We start from the raw sequence: 21814 nt of genomic DNA on the forward strand, positions 1-21814 counted from the left end.
TCCATTCAGTGCAAGAGGCAGCAGAAACAGGATTGAAGCCTGGTCTCCTTGCCTACTTGCTTTGAGCGGTTCCCCCTGCAGTTACTCAGGACCACTGGAAGCAGCCATAGGCACATATTCCCTCATATGGAAAATATTCAACTGGTTCATATAGATCAGGGATGGTCAACCTTTCATGTACCAAGAGCCAAGAAATCGGAATGCACAATACTAAAGAACTTCAAGATTTGAAAAGAAAAATGAGGGGGGAGATGGGGTACCTCTCTCAAGCTGCCCACTCTGTTCCTGCCAGTTTCTCTCTCAATCCCATCTGCTCCCAGCAGTATCTCAATCCTCCAACCCTGTCCCCACCCATCTCTCTCAATCGCATCCTGTTCCCAGTACTCTCTCTCAAACCCTCCACCTGTCTCACAAGTCTTTCAATCCTCCCATCCTTTCCTCACCAGTGTTTCTGAATTCCCCCACCCTTTCCCACCATCTCTCTCTCAATCCCATCCTGGACCCCCCCCCCCCCCCCCCCCCCAATTGCTCAATCCTCCTATAGTTTTCTGTTTTCCCACCCATGCTCTGATCAATGTCTGTCTGTCTCTCTTGGCCCCATCAGTCTCTCAATCCCCCACCCTGCCTCTACCAGTGTCTCTCTCAGCAACTATGACAGGGATGTAGTGGTTCCCAACATTAACTCTCCCTCTCCACTACTTGTGCTACTCTGCTCCCTCTCTCTCTCCTCACCCTCTGCCCACGACCAATATCTCCCCCTGGCCCCACTCCATCTTGCTCTCTCCGACACTCCCCTCCAGTGTCCTCTACGGCTGTCTCGCATACATGCTCTATTACCACTTCTAGTTCTCTCACCATCATTCACTCCTTTTAAAGTTAGCCCCCAAGAAGCATTCACCTCCTCTTGCACTGCTCTCTCTCCTTTGACCCACGCGTCTCTCTCAAATCCTTCCCTATCCAATTGCTAGTTCTAGCTCTATCATCCTTCCATTCCCATCACACACTAGCATCAATTCTCTCCCCTGCCCCACCCCCCCCTTTCTGGCCGTCACCCTCCCTCTCCATCCCCTCTTAGCTCTCTCACCCTTCCTTCAACCTTCACTACCCTTGACTGTCTTTCATCCTCACTCTCCCTTTCCTTTCACCCCCCCCTCCTCTCCACTGTGACACCATTTGTATTTTTGCACCCTCCTCACAATCACCAATAGCGTTCTTGCACACATACTCTCTTCCTGTCACAACCCTCTCTGCCGTCTTTCCCTGTCCTTTTGAAACCATTCTATCCCTGGCTCTCTCATCACCCCTCCACTCCCCCCCCCCCCCCATGACTCGTAAAAGTCTATGCTGGCCCTCTCACCCTCTGTTTTCCACATCCCAGCCCTGGGCTTTAGGGAGGAATACGGTGCCAAGAGTCCAATTTGCATTGCTGACATTAAAGAGATAGAAGGGAAACAATATTCACCTTCCACCACCATCTTCCTCTTGTGCTGTCCCCTCAACATGAATCCCTTTTCATGTAATTACCCTCAAACATTCATCCACTTTTGCACCATTTTTCCTTTAAGCATCCACACCCCTCTCCTCCCCCATCATGCACTGCTCCCCAAAGTATTCATTACCTACATTCAACCACATCTCTATTCCCCCCTTTCACAATTCACTCTTTCCCTTGCCACAAATTATTCTGGCCTGACTGGACCTCTGGATGACTTCGTCCTCTCTTCTGTTGTCTTGGAAGCATAGTGAGCTGTGTACCCGCCAATCTCTCCCTCCAGAGAGGGGAGCCCTCTATCCCAGGCAGCAGGTGGGGTGAGCATAGGTGTGGAGGAGTTGAACAAGATGGTGAGGATTGGAGCAGAAAGCTGACTGCTGTCCTGCCAGCTCCAGCCTCACCCCCTCTCTGCTTTCCCCTTCCTGTTCTTCACTGCTGCTGACTGCAGAAAAGGAGTGAGAAGTAGAGCAGGGATGAGCAAAAAGAACCCTCTGAACCCTGCTGCAGCTCCTTTTTTCAGTATCTGTAGCAACAAACAGCACTGAGGACAGGACGGATATGGGGAGCTGGAACAGCAAGGCTCTCTTCTGATTTATTTTACTCTATTGTGTGCTTTCTGCTCCATCCTTCCCCTCCTGTCCTCTGCAGTACTACTCAGATGCTATGTGGCCAGGGGGGCAAAAGCCACAGACTGGCCAACCCTGCAAACATAGCTGCTCTCAGGGAAATTAAAGGGGTAGTATGTCATGAATTTCAAATATGACAATATGGTAATAGCTTTTTTTTTTTTTAAAGATCTTTTTATTGATGAAGACAGACAATATATTTCCCTATACAACCTACCATCCAGCATAACAAATGGAGAAATGTATGCCTACCTTTTAATTTCCCTTCCTTTAGTCCTGCTACACCAGTCCAAGCAAGTGGGTTACTACTCCCTTCCAGGAGATGGAGGTAGAGTTCTAAGACTTTCTGACATCACCTCTATTTACATGCTGTGCACAATTAAAGCTGGTATTCCCATGACAAACCAGAGAATGCATTATAAAATCATGGCACCCATGGAAAACATGAAAAAGCAAGAAGATCCTCTGTTAAAAATGCATCTTTCTACCTAAAGTGAATGGAAATTTACAAATCTTAAAATGTACAGTAAATATTTGTAAACAAATCTTACAGAAATCCTCTCCAATAACTTCACATATTCATACTTAAACCCAGGTGTAAGATATTCTTCACAATCATTAGGCCCTTAACTTCTTGGGAAGGCTCTGGACTGGTACAGCAGGACTAAAGGAAAAGAAATTAACAGGCAAGTATAAATTTCTCCTTCCTTTTAATCCTGCTACACAAGCCCAGACAACTGAAGTACCAAAGCCCAACTAATCTAGGAGGGTGGAGGTTAGAGCCACTCTGAAAATGGCATCCTCTTTAGCATAAACATGCAAACTATAATGCTTAGTAAAAGTGCTTAGGTATCTAAGAAGAACTCAAACATCCAATAACCTCAAAAGCTTGTTTTTTGCCCCAACACTCTTCCCTTGAAAAGACTGGAAGAAATGCAGTCTAATTTAGGTGAAAACTAGAAACCACTTTCAGCAAGAATGGCGGCACTGTACAAATAGTTACTGAATGAGGGGGGATATGATAGAGGTCTTTAAGATCATGAGAGGTCTTGAATAAGTATATATGAATCTGTTATTTACCCTGTCTGATAATAGAAGGACTAGGGGGCATTCCATGAAGTTAGCAAGTAGCACACTTAAGACTAATCGGAGAAAATGTTTTTTCACTCAACACACAATTAAGCTCTGGAATTTGTTGCCAGAGGATGTGGTTAGTGCAGTTAGTATAGCTGGATTCAAAAAAAGGTTTGGAGAAGTTCCTGGAGAAGTCCATTAACTGTTATTAATCAAATTTACCTCATCACCTCAATTCGCAAGTAAACGTTAAATCTTTTAAAAAAGAACTTAAAGCCTGGCTACTCTCACAGTCCTACAATGGTTGCTCACCTAATGACAACAGAACATAAATCTTTGATTTCATCCTCTGTACGTTCCATTCTACGTGAGCAATCCCCCTCCTACGACGACCGCCCTGACTCACAGAAACCTTCTCGCTTTTGTTACGGTTTCAACCATCCCCCTACAAGATTTTTTATACAATCATATTTTCTAATATTTAATGTATTTATTGACCATTACTAAGTTATTGTTCCGATTCAATTTTTTACTGTTATACTGTTATGGATTTAAATGTAACTGGTTTGTTATTATGTAAACCGGAGTGAAGGCAATGTCTGCTATACCTCGGTATATAAACGAATGCTAAATAAATAAATAAAATAAATAAATTTACTTAGGGAATAGCAATTATTAATTGAATCAGTAGCATGGGATCTTCTTGGTGTTTGGGTAATTGCCAGGTTCTTGTGGCCTGGTTTGGCCTCTGTTGGAAATAGGATGCTGGGCTTGATGGACCCTTGGTCTGACCCAGTATGGCAATTTCTTATGTTCTTATGAATCAAGAGGTAAAAATCAGAGGATCTCTACAGGAGAGAGCCTGAAGCTTAGAAATGTGTCCTGCTAAATAAATAGCAACTAGAAAAACTGCCTTTAAAGAAAGGTCCTTTAAAGAAGCGTATTTTAAAGATTCAGAGTTGCTACTGCAATACCAAATTAAGATTCCATTGAGGAACCACTGATCTAAGGGATGTATTCTCTTAACCCCATGAAGGATTCGTGCAGTATCCGGATGGGCTGGATCCGAGACCCCCTGTACACTTCTATAATATGAAACTGCAGCTACCTGAATCTTCAGCAAATTTAGGGCCAAATATTTATCCAAATCTTAATGATTAAAGATTAAAATGTTTGAAATATCTGATAGCCCGGGCAATATTAACCATTCCTTGCAATACACAAAACAAAAAAACAAACACCAAGGGCAACATAAGGTACGGAAGAAGAATTCTTTCACAATTTTAAATAGAGTAGAAATTAAAGAGGAAGAATAACCTTTTCTATGCAATCTTGATCTCTTAAAGGCCAAGCTATAAGACAGCATAGAGACTAATCCTCCACGTTAAATGGCCCTTGAACTAGAAGACAATTTCCTTAGAATTGTAGTGGTTGATTTATCTCAGAGCCACAGACCAATCCAGTACCACTAGAATTTCTCGAGCTTTTTCCATCTCTACTTTTCTTAAAGTCCGACCTATGCGTGGCAATGGTGGGAATACAAACATTAACCCATACCTGAACTATCCCTTCGTTCTTTGTAAATGAAGAATTGATAAACTTTGGCGCATTTGCGAGTTGCCATAAGATCCATCTTAGAAGTGCCCCAGCAATCCAATATCTTCTCAAAAGCCTACTGAATGAGTTCCTATTCACTTGGATCCAACCTAGGTCCGAAAAATCAGCTTGAGCATTTTTCAGACTCACGATGAGCATTGCTGAAATTTGTAGGAGCTTTTTCTCTATCCGTGAAAACAGATGGTGTCTCTTCAAATAGCTTTTGGTTCAGAGTCTCTCTCTGCTTGTTCACTACAACCACAGTTACTTATTTGTCATGAAGAACTCTCGCTGATTTTTCCTTTACTAAAGGCAGAAAATGAATTAAGACTAACCAAATTGCCCTCTCTCAGACTGGCTGATAGACCTCTTCAAAAGAGCTGTTAATTCTGTCAAAATGCTCCTCTAATTCTATTAAAGGATCTGCAGGCTGAGTAGACATAACCACAACAGTTTCCTTAGACAATTTTGCTTCTTTGATGGCTGCTGAAATAAAAACGGATTCTCCTTAACACCAATACTTTGGACTAATGAAGAAATCTGAAAAATTCTGGTGTCAGTTTATTCCTAGAATGGATTCCTGGCGTTTGTATTTAATCTATATTTAAAACTCCTGGTGCCAAAACCAGAGGCTCTATATTAACTTTTTTAGCAAACTAAGATGTGCCTGCAGTAACACGGCCCAAATTTAGCATGGCGGCTGTATATATTAAAGGCAGTCTCAGAACTTCCAAGGCAAGAAGTGTGGGACAAACCAGTGCTCAAAGTAGAGGACGGTGTAGTGACTTTGGCAGAAACTGGTAACTTTTAATCTCCATTTTCTCCTGGTACGGGAGACATGCAGCGCAAAGCACGCAATTTCAACTTGAAGGTCACTTGCAACTGCAGGCTACATACCGGTAGTTCCATTCTGTCATGCCTTTAATACAAAGATTTCTTTCTCATTTAAAGAGTCTGAAAATTAAGTGGGCAAACCCCTCAGCCCCAGACCAGTGGGCAGACAAATCAATAAAGCAGAGTTGCTTACCTGTAACAGGTGTTGTAGGATAGCAGGATGTTAGTCCTCACACATGGGTGACATCAGATGGAGCCTGGCATGGAAAACTTATGTCAAAGTTTCTGGAACTTTGAGCATACTGAGCATGCCCAGCATGCTCTATTCCATGCATCTTCAGTCTCAAAGAATTACAATAAAAATTTTTAAAAATAGGAGAAACCCAACTCCGCAGGGTGGCAGACAGATTTCGTGAGGACTAACATCCTGCTGTCCTAGGAGAACACCTGTTACAGGTTAGCAACTGTATTTTCTCCTAGGTCAAGCAGGATGGTAGTCCTCACACATGGGTAAATCCCTAGCTACAGGCTGCTCCCAACACAAAAGGGGACCAATAAGCACCAATCAGGTGCCAATGGGCACAACCACAGTGCTGTTGGTAACAGAGGGGGAGACAGCCTGAACCCAAACAATGGGCCCTAGGCAGAGAGAGTTGCGTTCTACACAGCAAAGAGATTCCAAAGGACAGACTGGCTGAACCTACTGTCATGTCGGCCATCCCTATCCAGACAGTAGTGAGATGCAAATGTGTGGAGAGAACTCCATGTCGCAGCCTTGCAGATCTCCTCCACAGGAACTGCTTGCAAGTGGGCCACCAACGTTGTCATGGCTCTGACAGAATGAGCCTTGACATGACCCCCAAGATGAAATCCCACCTGGACATAACAGGAAATGCAGTCTGATAGCCAACTGGTTAATGTGTTTGCCAACAGCAACTCCCAATCTATTCCTATCAAAAGAAATGAAAAATTGGGTGGACTGTCTATGAGCTTCTGTTTGTTCCAGATAGAAAGCTACGGCTCTCTTGCAATCCAAACTGTGCAGGGCTCGTTTGCCTTGGCATGAATGCAGCCTGGGAAAGAATGTTGGGAGAACAATGGACTGGTTAATATGGAAGTTCGTCAACACCTTACGCTGGAATTTAGGGTGCATACATAAGACCACCCTACCATGATAAGACTTAGTATAATGTTGATAAGTCACTAAGGCATAGAGCTCGCTGACCCTGCTTGCTGAAGTGACCAAAAATATGACCTTCCAGGTCAGGTACTTCAGGTCACAGGAGTGCAGCAGTTCAAAACGAGCTTTCATCAGCTGAGCTAACACCACACTGAATTCCCAAGACACAGCAGGAGCCCTTAGGGGAGGCTTCAATTGAAGCAGGCCCCACATAAAGTGTACAAATATATGCTGAACTGAGATGGGATTACCATCTACGCCTTTGTGATATGTGCCAACTGCACTGAAATGAACACTAACGAAGTTAGTTTTCAAGCCAGACTCCAATAGGTGTAGAAGGTAGTTCAAGCAGTTTTTGCGTGGGGCAGGAGAACGGATCTAGGGCCTTCTGCTCATGCCCCACAGAAAACATCCTCCACTTCAGTCCATAAAAAAAAACTTTCTAGTGGAAAGCTTTCTGGAAGCCACCAGGATCAGAGACATCTCCAGAAAGATTGAGCAGCTGCAGGATTAACCTCATCATCCAGGCTGTGAGCAACAGGTCCTGGAGGATGCGATGCCACAGCCTGGCCTGATCTTGCGTGATGGGATCTGGGAAAGTCCCAAGAATAATCTGTTTCTTAATGGACAACACCTGAAGGAGTGGAAACCAAATTTGTCCTAGCCAATGAGGGGCTAAGAGGATCATAGTCCCTCAGTCCTCGCAAAGCTTCAAGAGAATCTTCGTAACTAGAGGAATCTGAGGATATGTGGACAGAAGACCCCTGCCCCAATGTCAGGCAAAGGCATCCGAGGATGGTTTGCAGTCTGGCCTGTACAGGGAGAACTGAGCTACGTTCTTGTTGCAGGGGGACGCAAACAAGTCCACATTTGGACTTCCCCAGAGGACAAAGATCCAGTTTCCTACCCCCTGATCCAGATTCCACTCGCGAAGACTGAAGGAACAACTCAGTTTGTCATCATCACATTCTCTGTTCCAGCCAGATACATGGCCCTGAGTACCATCCCCTAGGACAGGGCCCAAGACCAGATCTGGAACACTTCCCAGCACAGCAGGTATGACCCTGTGCCTCCCTGCTTGTTGACATACCACATAGCAACTTGGTTGTCTGTATCAGGACAATTTTGCTGGACAGCTGATCTCTGTGCTTCCTGGGTGGACCATAAGCCCTGAGTGTGGAACCCCTCTACATGAGCTCCCTACCCCAAGATGGACGCATTTATGGTTAGGACAATTTGGGTAGGGGGATTTTGGAAAGATTCCCCGTTCCAAATTCGAGAAAGCCTGCCACCAGGACAAAGAGTCCCGGAGAAAGTGGGTGACTTGGATGCAAGCCTGGAAGTTTGGCATGGCCTGGCACCACTGCACTCTCAGTGTCCACTGGGCTCTGCCCATGTGTAAGTGTGCCAAGAGAGTAACATGGACAGTTGCAACCATGTGGCCCAACAGCCTTAACCTGTGCCAAGCTGAAACCTGCTGGCTCTGTTGAATCACCACCGCTATTGATGCCAAGGTGACTGCCCTGGACCGCACAGGAAGACTTTTGCCTGAACCGTCTCTAGCAGGACTCCTATGAAATCCAATCAAGGTGACTGGCTGAGATGGGACTTTAGGTAGTTGATGACGAACCCTAGTGACTACAACACCTGAATGGTCAAGCACAAGGCCTAGTCAGCCCCTACCTGAGAGGTGCTCTTGATTAGCCAATCGTCCAAGTACAGAAAAACATGTACTACCAGTCTGTGAAGGTGTGCCCCCACCACAGCCAGACATTTTGTGAAGACACGTAGGGCCGATGCTAGCCCAAACAGCAACACTGTACTGGAAATGCTGTTTTCCCCACCACAAATCTGAGATATTTCCTGGGACCTGGGAAGATCTTTGTGTGTATATGCGTCCTTTAAATCAAGGGAGCATAGCCAGACCCCTTTTTACAGGAGGGTTATCAGGGTGCCCAGGGAAACCATCTTGAACTTCTCTTTTTTGAGAAATCTGTTCAAAGTCCTTAGATCTAGGATGGGACAGAGTCCCCTGTTCTCTTTGGAATCAGGAAGTACCAGGAGTAGAATCTCTACCCTCTTTACACTGGTGGGACAAGCTTGACCGCTCTGGCTGTTAAAGAGAGCGGAGAGTTTTGATGTAGTACCTCCTAATGTGCTACTGGCCTCCAAAACAGGCACAGGGAGCAATTTTGCAGTACTCCCAATAGGTTTAATTGGTACCCTTGGTGGATGATGGACAAGACCCACTGGTCTAAGGTTATACTGGGCCAGTGATCCGCAAAGAACCATAGCCTGCAGCGTCTCAGGTATAGGTGGCTGGCTTATACTCCCTACAATCCAGTCAAAATCCCATCCAAGGATTTGGATGGGGAGCCGGCTGGAGCATGGGAGCACTCTATTGCTGGGACTGCCTTGTGATCTCACTCTCTGAACGGGAGCAAGGGGGCCGGAGGATAGTACTTCCTTTGGCGGTAGAAAGACTTCCTCTGACCCTGCATCGCAGACCTCCTGGCTGAGGAGGGAGGGTCTGAAGTGCTGGCAGAGAGCTGATTGAGGATCTCATGGCGATCCAGTGTCCCTCTCCCCATCTCCAAACAGATATTTCTCCTGTGCACAGCAGGTCAGTGAGTCTTTTCTGTACCACCAATCGGAGATCAGAGGCCCACAGCCATGCCATTCTGCGGGCACCCATTCCCGCTGCTGTCTCAAAAACATTGTAGGTTGAACGAACCTTGTATTTTCCACACTCCAGGCCTTGATGCACCAGTGATAAGAAGGGGTCTTGCTGCTGCTGAGGCAGCCACTTCCAGAGGTTGCGAGAATATTGGGTCATGTACAGCTGGGTAAGAGCAATACGGGCAATTAGAATGGCCTCTTGAAACACTTTCTATGACCCTTGCCTGGGGGTCCGAAAGTGCGTAGCCTTCTTGAGAGCTGATTTGACCACTTCCGATTGCTGTGAAAGCTGGTGTGAGTGCCGGCACCGGTGCTGCAATACCCACTGCACCACCAACTGGACCCTGCACTCCAGCTCCTCCTCAAAAGTTCCGAGCAACTTGTAGGCTGCAAACTGTGCTGTGGACCCTGGGATGAAGAAGGCTGGCAACCCCCATCCATCCTCCATTCCCCCATCCTAACCCCATCCAGAGGAATAGGACAACCAAAGCAGCAAGTAGGCAGACAGCTACAGCCCGTCAAGATTTGCTAAAGAAAATACCAAATCTTCCAGAGGGCCCACTCAAGTATCCCCTTCTTCAACCACAAAAGATAAGGCTCTCAAGTACTTTCAAATTTCTCCAAGGCATCATGCTTAAGAGCAGTTAATTTCTCAATAGAAAAAGGTAAAATTCAACTGTTAAATATAGTGCTGGCAACCTTGGGAGTAGGGGTCACTTCCAGGCAGCAGCCAAATCGGCTCCAGGAAGGGGACAGTCTGCATCAACAGGTGAAAAGTGAGGTGCTGGCCACTGAAGCATCTAGGGTACAGCCAAAGCAGATGTTGAGCTGCTACTGCTACACTCTTCCCCCACCCCTTCCCCAGCGTAATCACTCTATCAGCAGGAGGAAAGCCGTTACAATGCATACCTGTGACTGCATATTTCTTCTGCTGGCTTTACTATAAAATCTGAGTCATGCGTGACCTTGTAGTCTTGTAGGCCAGACCTGTGCAGTCAAACTTCATAGTATAGCCAGCAGAGCAGGAAGCAGATAAAAAGAATTGATGCTGCTTTCCTCCTGCTGGTTGGAAGGTGACTCCTGTAGTCTGGTGTGATATAGGAAGGATCACACAGGAGAGCAGGAAGAAAGAAACAAAGCAGGGAGAAGGAGGAAGAGAATAGGGAGATAAAATAAACTAAGGCTGGGGGGAGAAAATAATGAAATGGGGGGAGTGGGCACAGAAACTGGGGGACGAGTGAAAGGGGAATTGGAGAGGTGAAATGGTGAGCAAAGGGTCTTCAGAGAGTGAGAGTGAACAAGGGAGAGGGCAAGGTGGTAAGAACGGAGGAGTGAGGTGAGCAAGAGGGGCAGGGGATGTGAGACAGCGAACAAAGGACTGGATGGGTGAGTGATTAAAACAAAGTATTTAAGAGAGAGAGAGAAAATAACAGAAGAACAAACCAGATATGGTGCAACCCTTCATCATCTGATCCAGACTGAAAGATCAGCAACCGGCAGGTCTACACATCCATCACATTAAATGTAAGTGAAAAAACTTGAGCTTTTTAAAATCATATTAAAAATTATTAAGTTTTGGGATATGTACCCAGCCTGCCCAAATAATATTTAAGGTAGTTTACAGTCTTTTTTTTGTTTCAGAAATCAGATACAATAAGTCCCTGCCTCAGAGAGCTTACAATGTAAGTGGGTATGTGAGGCAACAGGGTAATGTGACTAGCCCAAAGTCACAAAACATTTCAGTGGGGGAAATGGGATTCAGACCTTTGTTTCCCTGATTTTCGGCCCACTGCTCTAACCCCTACGCCGCTCTTGTTTAAACTGGTTTATACATAATATGAATGTTGAATTTTAGGAGAGATTATGTTTATTCAGTTTAAATGTTGGGAGGGAAGATCTAGCAACCTGTACTCATGATCTTTTAAGTATCTAGCAATGCCTCTGCCTTGCAGTGACTGTGCTTGACCAGAAGCCATGCACCAGAGAATCTTCCAGAACGCTGCAGTCATAGGCCTTAAATCCAGCCACTAGGTGTTAACCTTAAGCAATGGCTATGACCGACTGGTCCCGCACTCCCTCCCCCCTCCCCCAGGAGGTCTGTGAATGCTGCATTTCCTGAGCTGGAACTGAAACCCAGGACCCTCCTCATGGAAGCGTACAGCGCTGCCACAGGGCCACCCAGAACAAATCAGAGCAATAAACCTTCCTCCAGATTTACCATCCTTCATGATCAGACGACGACTTAGGCCGTACAATTCTGGTGCGGAACCTTTCCTAAACTTAACACTTCCTCCCAGAGGAAGGAGATGGACGGGCAAACCCAGGAAAACATCTCCTGTTAACCTTTCAGATATGGAGCAGATTGCATCCATCATATCATAAACATTCAAGAGTAGCTCAAATATGTCTCAGCAAGACATTTGTGAACGCTTAAATTGGTTCAGGCCAAGCATCAGCTTTGCCTTGTGTTCTTCTCAAACACTGCACAGTCTGCAGAGGGTGGAGTTTAAATATTTCCAGAACAAGCCTGAGACTTCTTTAGACAACTTACTTTTTTAAACTTAACCCAGAATGGTAGCTCTAATCTTCAGTTCTCAAACACAAGAATTCCGTTGTATTGCTGAACCTAACATTGTTATTTCATAGAGCTCGCGCTGCTCTCCTCAGCACCTGCTGCTCTGCTGGGACACTTCGGAGCAGCGGTCACTCTGCCCATGGTTGCAAAGGAGCTTCCCTTTGGATTGCAGTAGAGTCACACGCTGAAGAGCCAGGAACCCCAGCTGCCACAGTGCCCAGAACAGGGAAGCAATGATATGCCGAGAGACACTTACTCTTTATAGCGTGCAGCCCACAGAGGGAACTATGAAGCTGAGCAGTTCTGAAAGAAGCAAACTGCTTGCCCCAGCACCCCATCGTAAGAATCGACTAAGTTGCATGTGAAACCCTATCATGGAAACAGGGCAGCTGCATGCACAGGGCTACGTCAGTGTCAAACTGGTCAATGCCTTCACTTTTTCCTTAAACAAGACCCAAATATTATGAAAAGAACAGTGATGGCTAAAAGAGGGGACAACACAGCATAATAGGGGTAATATACCTCAGATAACTGATTTTATAGGACAACTGCACTATTATACAGGACACCACCAAAACCCACAGAGAATTCAGAAATAGCCACCTTTAGCCCAGCCCGTTAAAGAAACAAGTTAGAAGACATTTTTACTCACCTTGTTCTTGTTGTTGAATGCCAGGGCTCGGACTTTGCAGTTGTCGGGATTGGTGTTCTCCTTAGGAATATCCTTCAGGGCGGTATGCGTGATGTGAGAATAGACGGGGACTCTGGCAATGCTGTGTCTGGTGTCAGTTTTACTCAGCACGTCTTCTGTCACCTCCCAAAGACCCATTGAGCCATCTCGTGATCCTAAACGCAAACCACGTGCCCCAATTCCATTAGGTCCAATACATTTTCTGTTCAAAACAGTACCACGGCGCCAGCACCTAACCCCGTTACACGTTTCCAGCTGCTCTGCTCAACTCCCATGCTATAGCTTGATAAAATGAATGGCACTCTCTGCTGGACAGGAGGCTCAACCCACTGTCTGGACTGATCCGGGTACGTTCAGGGAACCAGGATTATAAAGCCAATTTTCAGTCTGCAACAGCAGCTGTGAGAGACACTTGCACAGATGCTGTGGAGCTGCTGTTATATGCTCTAAACAGTTCAAGCAGGAACCGGGATCCAGAGTTTTTCCTGCTCACAACAGCAGCAGTAAACTGCAGGAAACTCCACAGCAAAGCTTCATGGATGGCTGGGCTCCATCACCGAGGAGGAGTGGTCACTCCCTCCCCAGCCGAGGGAGATGAGACTGGGTCCCACCTACACCAGTGCCTCCATATCTCCAAGCAAGACAGCAGTGCTGATGTCAAATGGTTTCAGAAGATACCAAGGAAGCTCTCCATCAGAACAAAAAAAAACAAACCAAACACACACCGAGCTAAAATGAATAGAAAGGCTCATCACCGTCCACGTGAATTCTGTTCCATCTGAAATACACTGCCAGAAACTAGTGCAAGCTCAGCTGATCAGCAGCAGGTGGCTGCTGCTGAGTGCCAGACTTCAGGAGCAGCTAAAAAGCTGACTGTGCAGAGAGTCAAGATTAGGACAGCTGCACCTATAAGCCCAAGACCAGTACTAGCAGGCCCCGAGCTGATGAACTGCATCAAAATTGGAAACGGACCTCGCAGAGGGAGGCGGGAGTTGAACTTCAATTTCAGAGACCAGCCCGGGAGCCCAAAGGGCAGGGATTTCATAAGCCAAATTGTGTGCTTCTTTGCATGACGATTGGGGCACTCTGCTTTTTTTCACTTTTATCTTAATTATTCAGTTAAACAATAGGTTGTTATATATTGTTTTATCATTTACTTAATAGCTCAATTTGTTCAATATAGTTACATTTATACAGTTAAATAAAACCAACATTATTGGTCCTGCTACTGTTACAATTGTCACCTGAAATTTCAGTTCAGCTCAATCCCAAAATCCTAGGACTGTAAAATGATATGGAATCCCAGGTCTTGATTCACTACATGACACCCAGACTCATTTCTAGCCATAGCGCCCTACTTTTGTTGCCACATCAGCCTATCATTAATTGCCTTAAGGTCACCTGTAAACCTGTGTGCTGAGAACAGCACACAGGTTTAGTTAACGTGGAAAAATTAGGGGGACTTGGATTTTGTCCTCTATCTAGGATGTGCCTTATTTTTTAGAAACTTTCTCCTCTACGAGGTGTACTAAGATGGCTCCATAATCACTGCCACCCTTTTAACACACATCCTCAAATAATCCAAAACAATGTCAGTCAAGCTGTGAGACCTCCAGGGTCTGCATCTGTACTAAAATGTTTAACTTAGGCCAGATGTAATCATCCTTCATTTCTTTATAGTGCCAAATGCCTGAAAGATGTTTGGTACAGAATAAGAAGCTATTTAGACATGCACTGCACTTCTAGAGAGAGTGGTATTAAAACTAATCTGCAAATACATTCCTTTCTTGTTAATTTTGAATCCATTTTAAAAACTTTGCAGGTTTAAAATAAGGATGAATCTGAATTAAATGGATCAGAGCTTCCTTTCAGTGACAGCTGCCAAGGTACTGTCACTGAAAGGGACTGGCAGATATTTTAAACACCACTGAAATTAAGTATCATCTAATGCAGTAGAAATGCAAAGTCTAACCAAGGGCATTGTCGCCTGGAGGCAACGGGGAGGCTGTAAGCAATTTATGTATTTAACCATCTCATCAGCCCATGAGTTCCAGTACGCTTCTCACGTAAACAGCTGCTGGATTTTGCACGTGAATGAGTGGCAGGAACTTTTCGTGTTCCAGAGGTATTGCTCACTTTCACATGAGCTGTATTCTTCATGCCACTCTTATAATTCTCCTTTCAAAGGGTTTCGTTACACGTCCCCGTCATCTCGCCCCTTCTCCCAGCCAATGCAGGTCACTGTTACAAACGTCACAAAACTTAAGACAGCCTTACCAGAAACAGCCATGGTGTCACTAATCCAAGCGATAGAAAAGATCCAGTCTTTATGGCCATCCTGACAAAAACAGAGAGAGAAAACAAAAAGTTAATCCTTATCGAGAACACACAGTCATAGTAATGTGCTCATGGGAAGAACCAGATATACAAGTCTGCAGTGTAAAGAGAGAATGCAACATACAGCTGTTTTATACCCGCAAGAAAGCAGAATGTTCTAGCATGCCAAGTTTAAATTTCATTTGTTACAACACTGCTAAAAGATACGACCAAAGCAAATATATTTAAGTTGCTCAAAGGATTTTGTATGATTTTTTTGAGCTATCATCCACAGCAGAAAATTCTGAATTTCTATACTATATAAGCAATAGGAATTGAATATTAGCCTTATAGCAAAATAATATAAGTTGACTTACCAGTGACTCAGTGAAATTAGAATGAGCAAAGTTGCAGACTGATGGCTTTTTTTGCCCACAGGAGGGTCTCTTCTAGAAGCTCAAGAGTCAAGGCTATGCTATCAAAGTCTAGAAGCTTGCAATGCACTTACAAGTGAAATTCATGGATATCGAATATATGCAGAACCCCAAAATGGAGAAATTACTTACCTGATAATTTCGTTTTCCTTAGTGTAGGCAGATGGACTCAGGACCAATGGGTATAGTGTACTCCTGATAGCAGTTGGAGACTGATCAGATTTCAATCTGACGTCAGTCCAAGTACATATACCCCTGCAGGACGTGCAGCTCTTCAGTATTCTCCTCGAAAAGCAATTGTGGATATATGCGTGACTGAATAACTTGTATAACTTGATTAACTTTATAACTTGATTAACTTGAACTGGTTGAATTGGTTATAGCTGGAGACTGCCAGTGCCCTCAACAGAGAAACGTCGACACCCGGTAGGATGGGTGTCCTAATTGGAGGAAAAGCTTGGCTTCCCGTGAATAACTCGCTCTCGGGGATGTCGCCTGAGGATTCCATGAATGACGGCAGCCGTAGGTGGGGATACTTAGTCCATCTGTCTACACTAAGGAAAATGAAATTATCAGGTAAGTAATTTCTCCATTTCCTAGCGTGTAGATGGACTCAGGATCAATGGGATTTATAAAAGTTACTCCCGAACCGGGTGGGAGGCTGCCCGTGGCCCACTTAGTACTGCCCTTGCAAATGCTGTGTCCTCTCGAACCTGAACATCCAGGCGGTAGAACCTGGAGAAGGTGTGGATGGAGGACCATGTCGCCACCCGACAGATCTCGGCGGGTGACAGCATCTTGGTTTCCGCCCAGGACACTGCCTGGGCTCTAGTGGAATGGACCTTGACTTGTAAAGGCAACGGCTTGCCTGCTCCTTCCTACATAGGCCACCTTGATAACTTCTTTGATCCAACGGGCTATGGTTGCTTGCGAGGCTGCTTCCCCTTGCTTCTTCCCACTGTGAAGGACGAATAGATGGTCCGTCTTTCGTACGGATTCCGACCTTTCCAGTTATCGGACCAGCAGTCTGCAGACGTTGAGGTGGCGCAGACAGCGAAATTCTTCCAAATTCTAATGCTCATCTGGCGATGGTAGCGAGATGGTTTGGTTGAGAAGGAAGTGAGAAACCACTTTGGGGAGGAAGGAAGGGACTGTGCGTAACTGGATGGTTCCCAGAGTGAGTCTGAGGAACGGCTTCCGGCAGGACAGTGCTTGTAGCTCGGAGTTTCGACGGGCCGAACAGACTGCCACCAGGAAGGCTGTTTTCAATGTTAATAGTCTGAGGGACAGGCCGCGGAGAGGTCTGAAGGAGACTCCTGCTAAGAAGTCTAGGACCAGGTTGAGGTTCCATAGAGGCACCGGCCACTTTAGGGGTGGTCGGATCTGCTTGACTCCTTTCAGGAAGCGGGCGACATCCAGGTGAGAGGCTAGGCTACAGTCTTCACTCTTGGTTCTGTAGCATGACAATGCAGCCACCTGTACCTTGATGGAGTTGAGAGACAATCCCTTCTGTAGGCCGTTCTGCAGGAATTCCAAAATCGCGGGGATTTTGACTAAGCGTGGGATGATGTCACGGTCCTCACACCAGGCTTCGAATACTCTCCAAATCCTAATGTATGTTAGGGATGTGGAGAACTTGCGTGCTCGGAGTAGGGTGTCAATTACTGCCCCCGAGTATCCGCTATTCTTCAGGTGAGTCCTCTCAATTGCCAGGCCGTAAGAGAGAATCGAGCTGGGTCCTCGTGGAGGATCGGCCCTTGTTGGAGCAGATCCCTGTGTGGCGGTAGAGGGAGAGGGCTCCCTGTCAGTAGCCTTGGCATGTCTGCGTACCACGGCCTTCTTGGCCAGTCCGGGACCACTAAAGTACTGGTCCCCCTGTGGGGCCATGGTGGGAAGGCGTATAATAGAGTTTCCTGTGGCCAGGTCTGTACCAGGGCATCAATTCCCTGGGACTGAGGTTCCCGTCTGCGGCTGAAGAAGCTGGGCACTTGGTCGTTGGACCGGTTTGCCAGGAAGTCCATGGTTGGTGTTCCAACAGCTTACTATCAAATGGAATGCTGTGGTCGACAGTCTCCATTCTCCTGGGTCTAGACTTTCTCTGCTGAGGTAATCTGCAGCGACGTTGTCTTTCCCCGCGATGTGGATGGCCGAGATCTCTCGAAGGTTCGCTTCTGCCCATGACATTAGGGGGTCTATTTCCAGAGACACCTGTTGGCTTCTGGTTCCTCCCTGATGGTTATTGTAGGCCACTGTTGTGGCGTTGTCCGACATGACTGACTGATTTGTCTCGGAGTCTGTGACCGAACCGTAAGCAGGCTAGTCTGACTGCCCGTGCTTCTAGGCGATTGATATTACATCCAGACTCTTCCTTGTTCCATTGTCCCTGGGCGGTTAGCTCCTGGCAGTGTGCTCCCCATCCTCGTAGGCTGGCGTCCGTGGTGAGCAGGATCCAGGTCGGTGAGGATAGCCTCACTCCCTGGCTCAGATGGCCTTCTTGTAGCCACCATCGTAGTTGTGTCCAAACTTTGTCTGGGAGCTGTAGACGAACAGTGTAGTTCTGGGCCAGCGGGTTCCATCGTGATAGTAGGGAGCGCTGTAGGGGTCTCATGTGTGCTCTTGCCCATGGCACTACTTCCAGTGTGGATGTCATGAGGCAGAGGACTTGGAGGTAGCCCCATGCTGTACGAGGATTCCTTCCTTTCTCAGTGTTGCTGCCACTACCACTATGATTTTGGTGAATGTCTGGGGTGCTGTGGCTAACCCGAATGATAGTGCCCGGAACTAGTAGTGATGATCCAGGATCGTGAAGCGAAGAAAACGCTGAGGCTCTTGATGGACCGGAATGTGTAGGTAGGCTTCCGACAGATCCAGGGATGTAAGGAATTCTCCCGTTTGTATCGCCCTTATGACCGAGCGAAGGGTTTCCATGCGGAAGCGAGGAATCTTCAGGTGGCGGTTGACCGACTTGAGGTCCAGGATGGACCGGAACGTCCCTTCTTTCTTGGGAACGATAAAATAGATGGAATAGTGTCCAGTATTTATTTGTTGTGAAGGCACCGGTGTTATAGCCTCTAAGGCGAGTAATCTGGTCGGTGTGGCTTCCACTGCCATCCTCTTGGAGGGGTCGAGGCAGGGGGATTCCACAAACTTGTCCGGAGGGATGTGGTGAAAATCCAGATAATATCCCTCTTGAATGATGGCTAGGACCCACTTGTCCGAAGTTATTGCGACCCATCTTTGGTAGAATAGGGCAAGTCTGCCCCCTATGGCTTCTTCCCTTGGACGGGTCGGCTGATTTTCATTGTGGGGTGCGGCTGGGACCTGGGTCCGAGCCGGCTCCCCTTTTGGGGTGCTTGTTCCAAAAGGACTGGCTCCTGCCTGCGGGGTGAGCCACTTGATATGTGCTTCTGTATGGGTTGAAGCGCTGTGATCCTCTGCCCCTGGAGGTCTGGGGGAAGGATCGCTGGTTTCTCTTATTCCTGTCCTCCGGTAGCCACAGCAGTGGGGATTCACCCCATTTGTTGGCTAGCTTTTCTAGTTCGCTTCCGAACAGCAGGGTTCCCTTGAAGGGCACCCTTGTGAGTCTCGTTTTGGACGATGCGTCGGTCGAACAGCTTCGGAGCCAGAGTTGTCTTCTTGCCGACACGGCTGATGACATGCCTCTAGCCGCGGTGTGCACCAGATCAGAAGCAGCATCCTTGAGGAATGATACTGCTGGTTCCAGGGCTTCCCTGGGAATGTTGTTCCTGGTCTGTGATAAGCAGGCGCGTGTCACCACAGCACAGCAGGCCGCGATCTGTAGAGACATAGCGGAGACATCAAAAGACTGTTTGAGGATGGCTTCCAGACATCTGTCTTGGGCATCCTTGAGTGCTGCTCCTCCCTTGACAGGGATAGTAGTGTGCTTCGAGACCGCGCAGACCATGGCATCCACTTTCGGACATGCCAGGAGATCTTTGGCAGCGGGGTCCAGAGGGTACATGGCTGCCAGGGCACGCCCCCCATTTGAATGTGGTCTCCGGGGCTTCCCATTCCAGGTCGATTAGCTGCTGGACGGCTTGTAACAGTGGGAAATGACTGGAGGTCTGACAAGAGTCCCTCTAGGAGGGGATTCGTCTTAGGTTCCCCTGAGGCACTTGTGCCTGGGATAGCAAACTCTTTCAAGCTGGGAGCTCGTCCTTGGTGAATAAATGCCTCATAGTTTGGTGAGGTTCAGTCCCTGGGGGGAGTTCCCCTTCTTCCAGGGGTTCTGAATCCTCATCTGAGTTGTCCGTGTCCCCGAAGGTGGGGCTTCTGGGTGGTGGAGGCACTTCTCTGGGCATAGAGGGTCCCAGGATGTTGAGGTCCTCTGGCGGAGGCTGTGGCCGTGTTATCGGAGGCCCCGGCTGCATGTGGACGAAGGTATGCAGGCCTTTGAAGAATTCCACCCAGGAGATAGATGCTGGGTCTAAATTAAGAGGCCTGTTGTCCCTGGGGAGCCCTGCTTGAGGGAGGCTCCCGCTGGGGGATGTGAGGTCCGGCGTACTGTTTGAGAAGCTGGATCCCGGCACTGGCTGGGGAGGGCCATGGGCTGAATCCCCCAGTGCCTCCTCGTACTGTATACACAGGGCCATGGCCTCCTCACGCTGTGCAGCTCTGATGTGGCATGCTGGGCAAAGGCCCTGAGCCTTGAGCTTCTTCTCTGGTGGTGCCATGGTTTGTGCTTGTAAAATATAGGGACCGGGTGGCTTAGTTATGCGTTCCGGTGCGTCAAAGTTGTGCGCGTAGGTTTGGTACACGGGCTGTTGTGTGCACAGACCAAACTTATGCACCCGGGACAGTAAGCATGTGGCTATGCGCAATCCTTGTGCGTACGGCACTTGGGCGTGTGATGATGTGCACACAAGATATTTGTGCGCACGGGTCGGGATGGCGGACAGGGCTGCGAACAGGTCAAGATGGAGACAGCAACCATGCGGACAATATGGCGACCACCTCGGAGGGTCTCCACGTGGGAGGACCCTCGGATCTGACCGGGGCCTAGCCCTGCTAGGGCTGATCAACCCGGTAGCACTGGCTCCGGCTGGCGACCTGTGCGACTCTTCTTGTGCGAGCGTGCATAGAGTCCCAAACTGCTACGGAGACAGAAAAAAACTGAAGAGCTGCACTTCCTGCAGGGGTATATGTACTAGAACTGACGTCAGATTGAAATCTGATCCGTCTCCAACTGCTATCAGGAGTACACTATACCCATTGGTCCTGAGTTCATCTGCTACACACTAGGAAAACTGAATTAATACTGTTCTAGTGTGTGGGATAGTGTCCGCATCTGCTAGGAGACTGAGAGATACTGGAGAGCTGAGGTCACTGCAGGGGTATATCTAGGGTGAAGTCAACTTTGAAATCTGACTCAGTCTCCCATTTGCTAGCAGAAGAGCACATAACCCACTGGTACTAAGTCCATCTGGCTACACGCTAGGAAATAAGTTTATTTATTTATTTAAAAGCTTTTCTACACCGTCATTTGTAGTCACATCACAAAGGTGTACAATATGTTTAAATCTGTTTGACATTCACATATTCAAATACAAAATAAGTATTTTCTAATGTTGCCCCATCAGCTGTCAATATTCTTTGGTCTTCCAACAGCCCTTTGGCACAGTTTTCCAAACAAGAATAACTTTGGAAAAGAAAACAAATGTATTCTAACTTCTCTGACCTAGACCTAGTTGCATACCTGTGATAGGTGTACTCTGCAGACAGCAGAAGTCACCAGGTAGAGACCACAAATTCCAGAGCTTTCTAGAGAAATCCTAGAGCTTTGTGTGGCAGTTCAGACACAGCTGTGAGGACACAACATGCTTCAACTGTGTAATTAAACTAATGAGTTCAACTAGAGAAACAGATAAGTATGAGAAAAAAAAGTGTGAAGCTTGCTGGGCAGACTGGATGGGCCGTTTGGTCTTCTTCTGCCGTCATTTCTATGTTTCTATGTAACGAGAAGAGGAAGAGGGAGTGTTTGTATGACTGATGAACTGCTGTCCCCAGAGAAAAACCAATTACAAGCAAGCAACTTCATTTTTTCTGCAGACAAACAGTTCACAAGTGTCACACATATGGGATTCCATAGCTAAGGAAAGTCTTCAAAGAACGAGAGGAAACAGCAAACCTGTCAACAGGAAAGAATGAGATTTTTGGCAAGTTAGAATAAAAAAAAAACACTCAAAAAAACAAAAAAAAAAATTCAAACAGGCTCCAAGGGAACTAAAGTTGGGCTTTAACTGTCAAAATGATTGTGAAGAATGGTCTGTCCAAACCTGTCATTATGTAGAATCATT

General features: G+C 46.8%; 1 protein-coding gene across 2 annotated transcripts in view; it reads right to left on the bottom strand.

Annotated features, from left to right (window-relative positions):
• DCAF12 (DDB1 and CUL4 associated factor 12) overlaps positions 1–21814 on the bottom strand; it is a 136473-nt gene that overhangs the window by 42559 nt on the left and 72100 nt on the right. For both annotated transcript variants that reach the window (XM_029581189.1, XM_029581197.1), the window contains exons 4-5: positions 15025–15085; positions 12709–12902 (exon numbers count right to left, since the gene is read on the bottom strand). In XM_029581189.1, coding sequence (XP_029437049.1) covers positions 12709–12902; positions 15025–15085 — 255 coding nt within the window. The remainder of the gene's footprint in view (positions 1–12708; positions 12903–15024; positions 15086–21814) is intronic.

Source organism: Rhinatrema bivittatum, chromosome 1, assembly GCF_901001135.1.
Source record: "Rhinatrema bivittatum chromosome 1, aRhiBiv1.1, whole genome shotgun sequence".
Lineage (NCBI taxonomy): Eukaryota > Metazoa > Chordata > Amphibia > Gymnophiona > Rhinatrematidae > Rhinatrema > Rhinatrema bivittatum.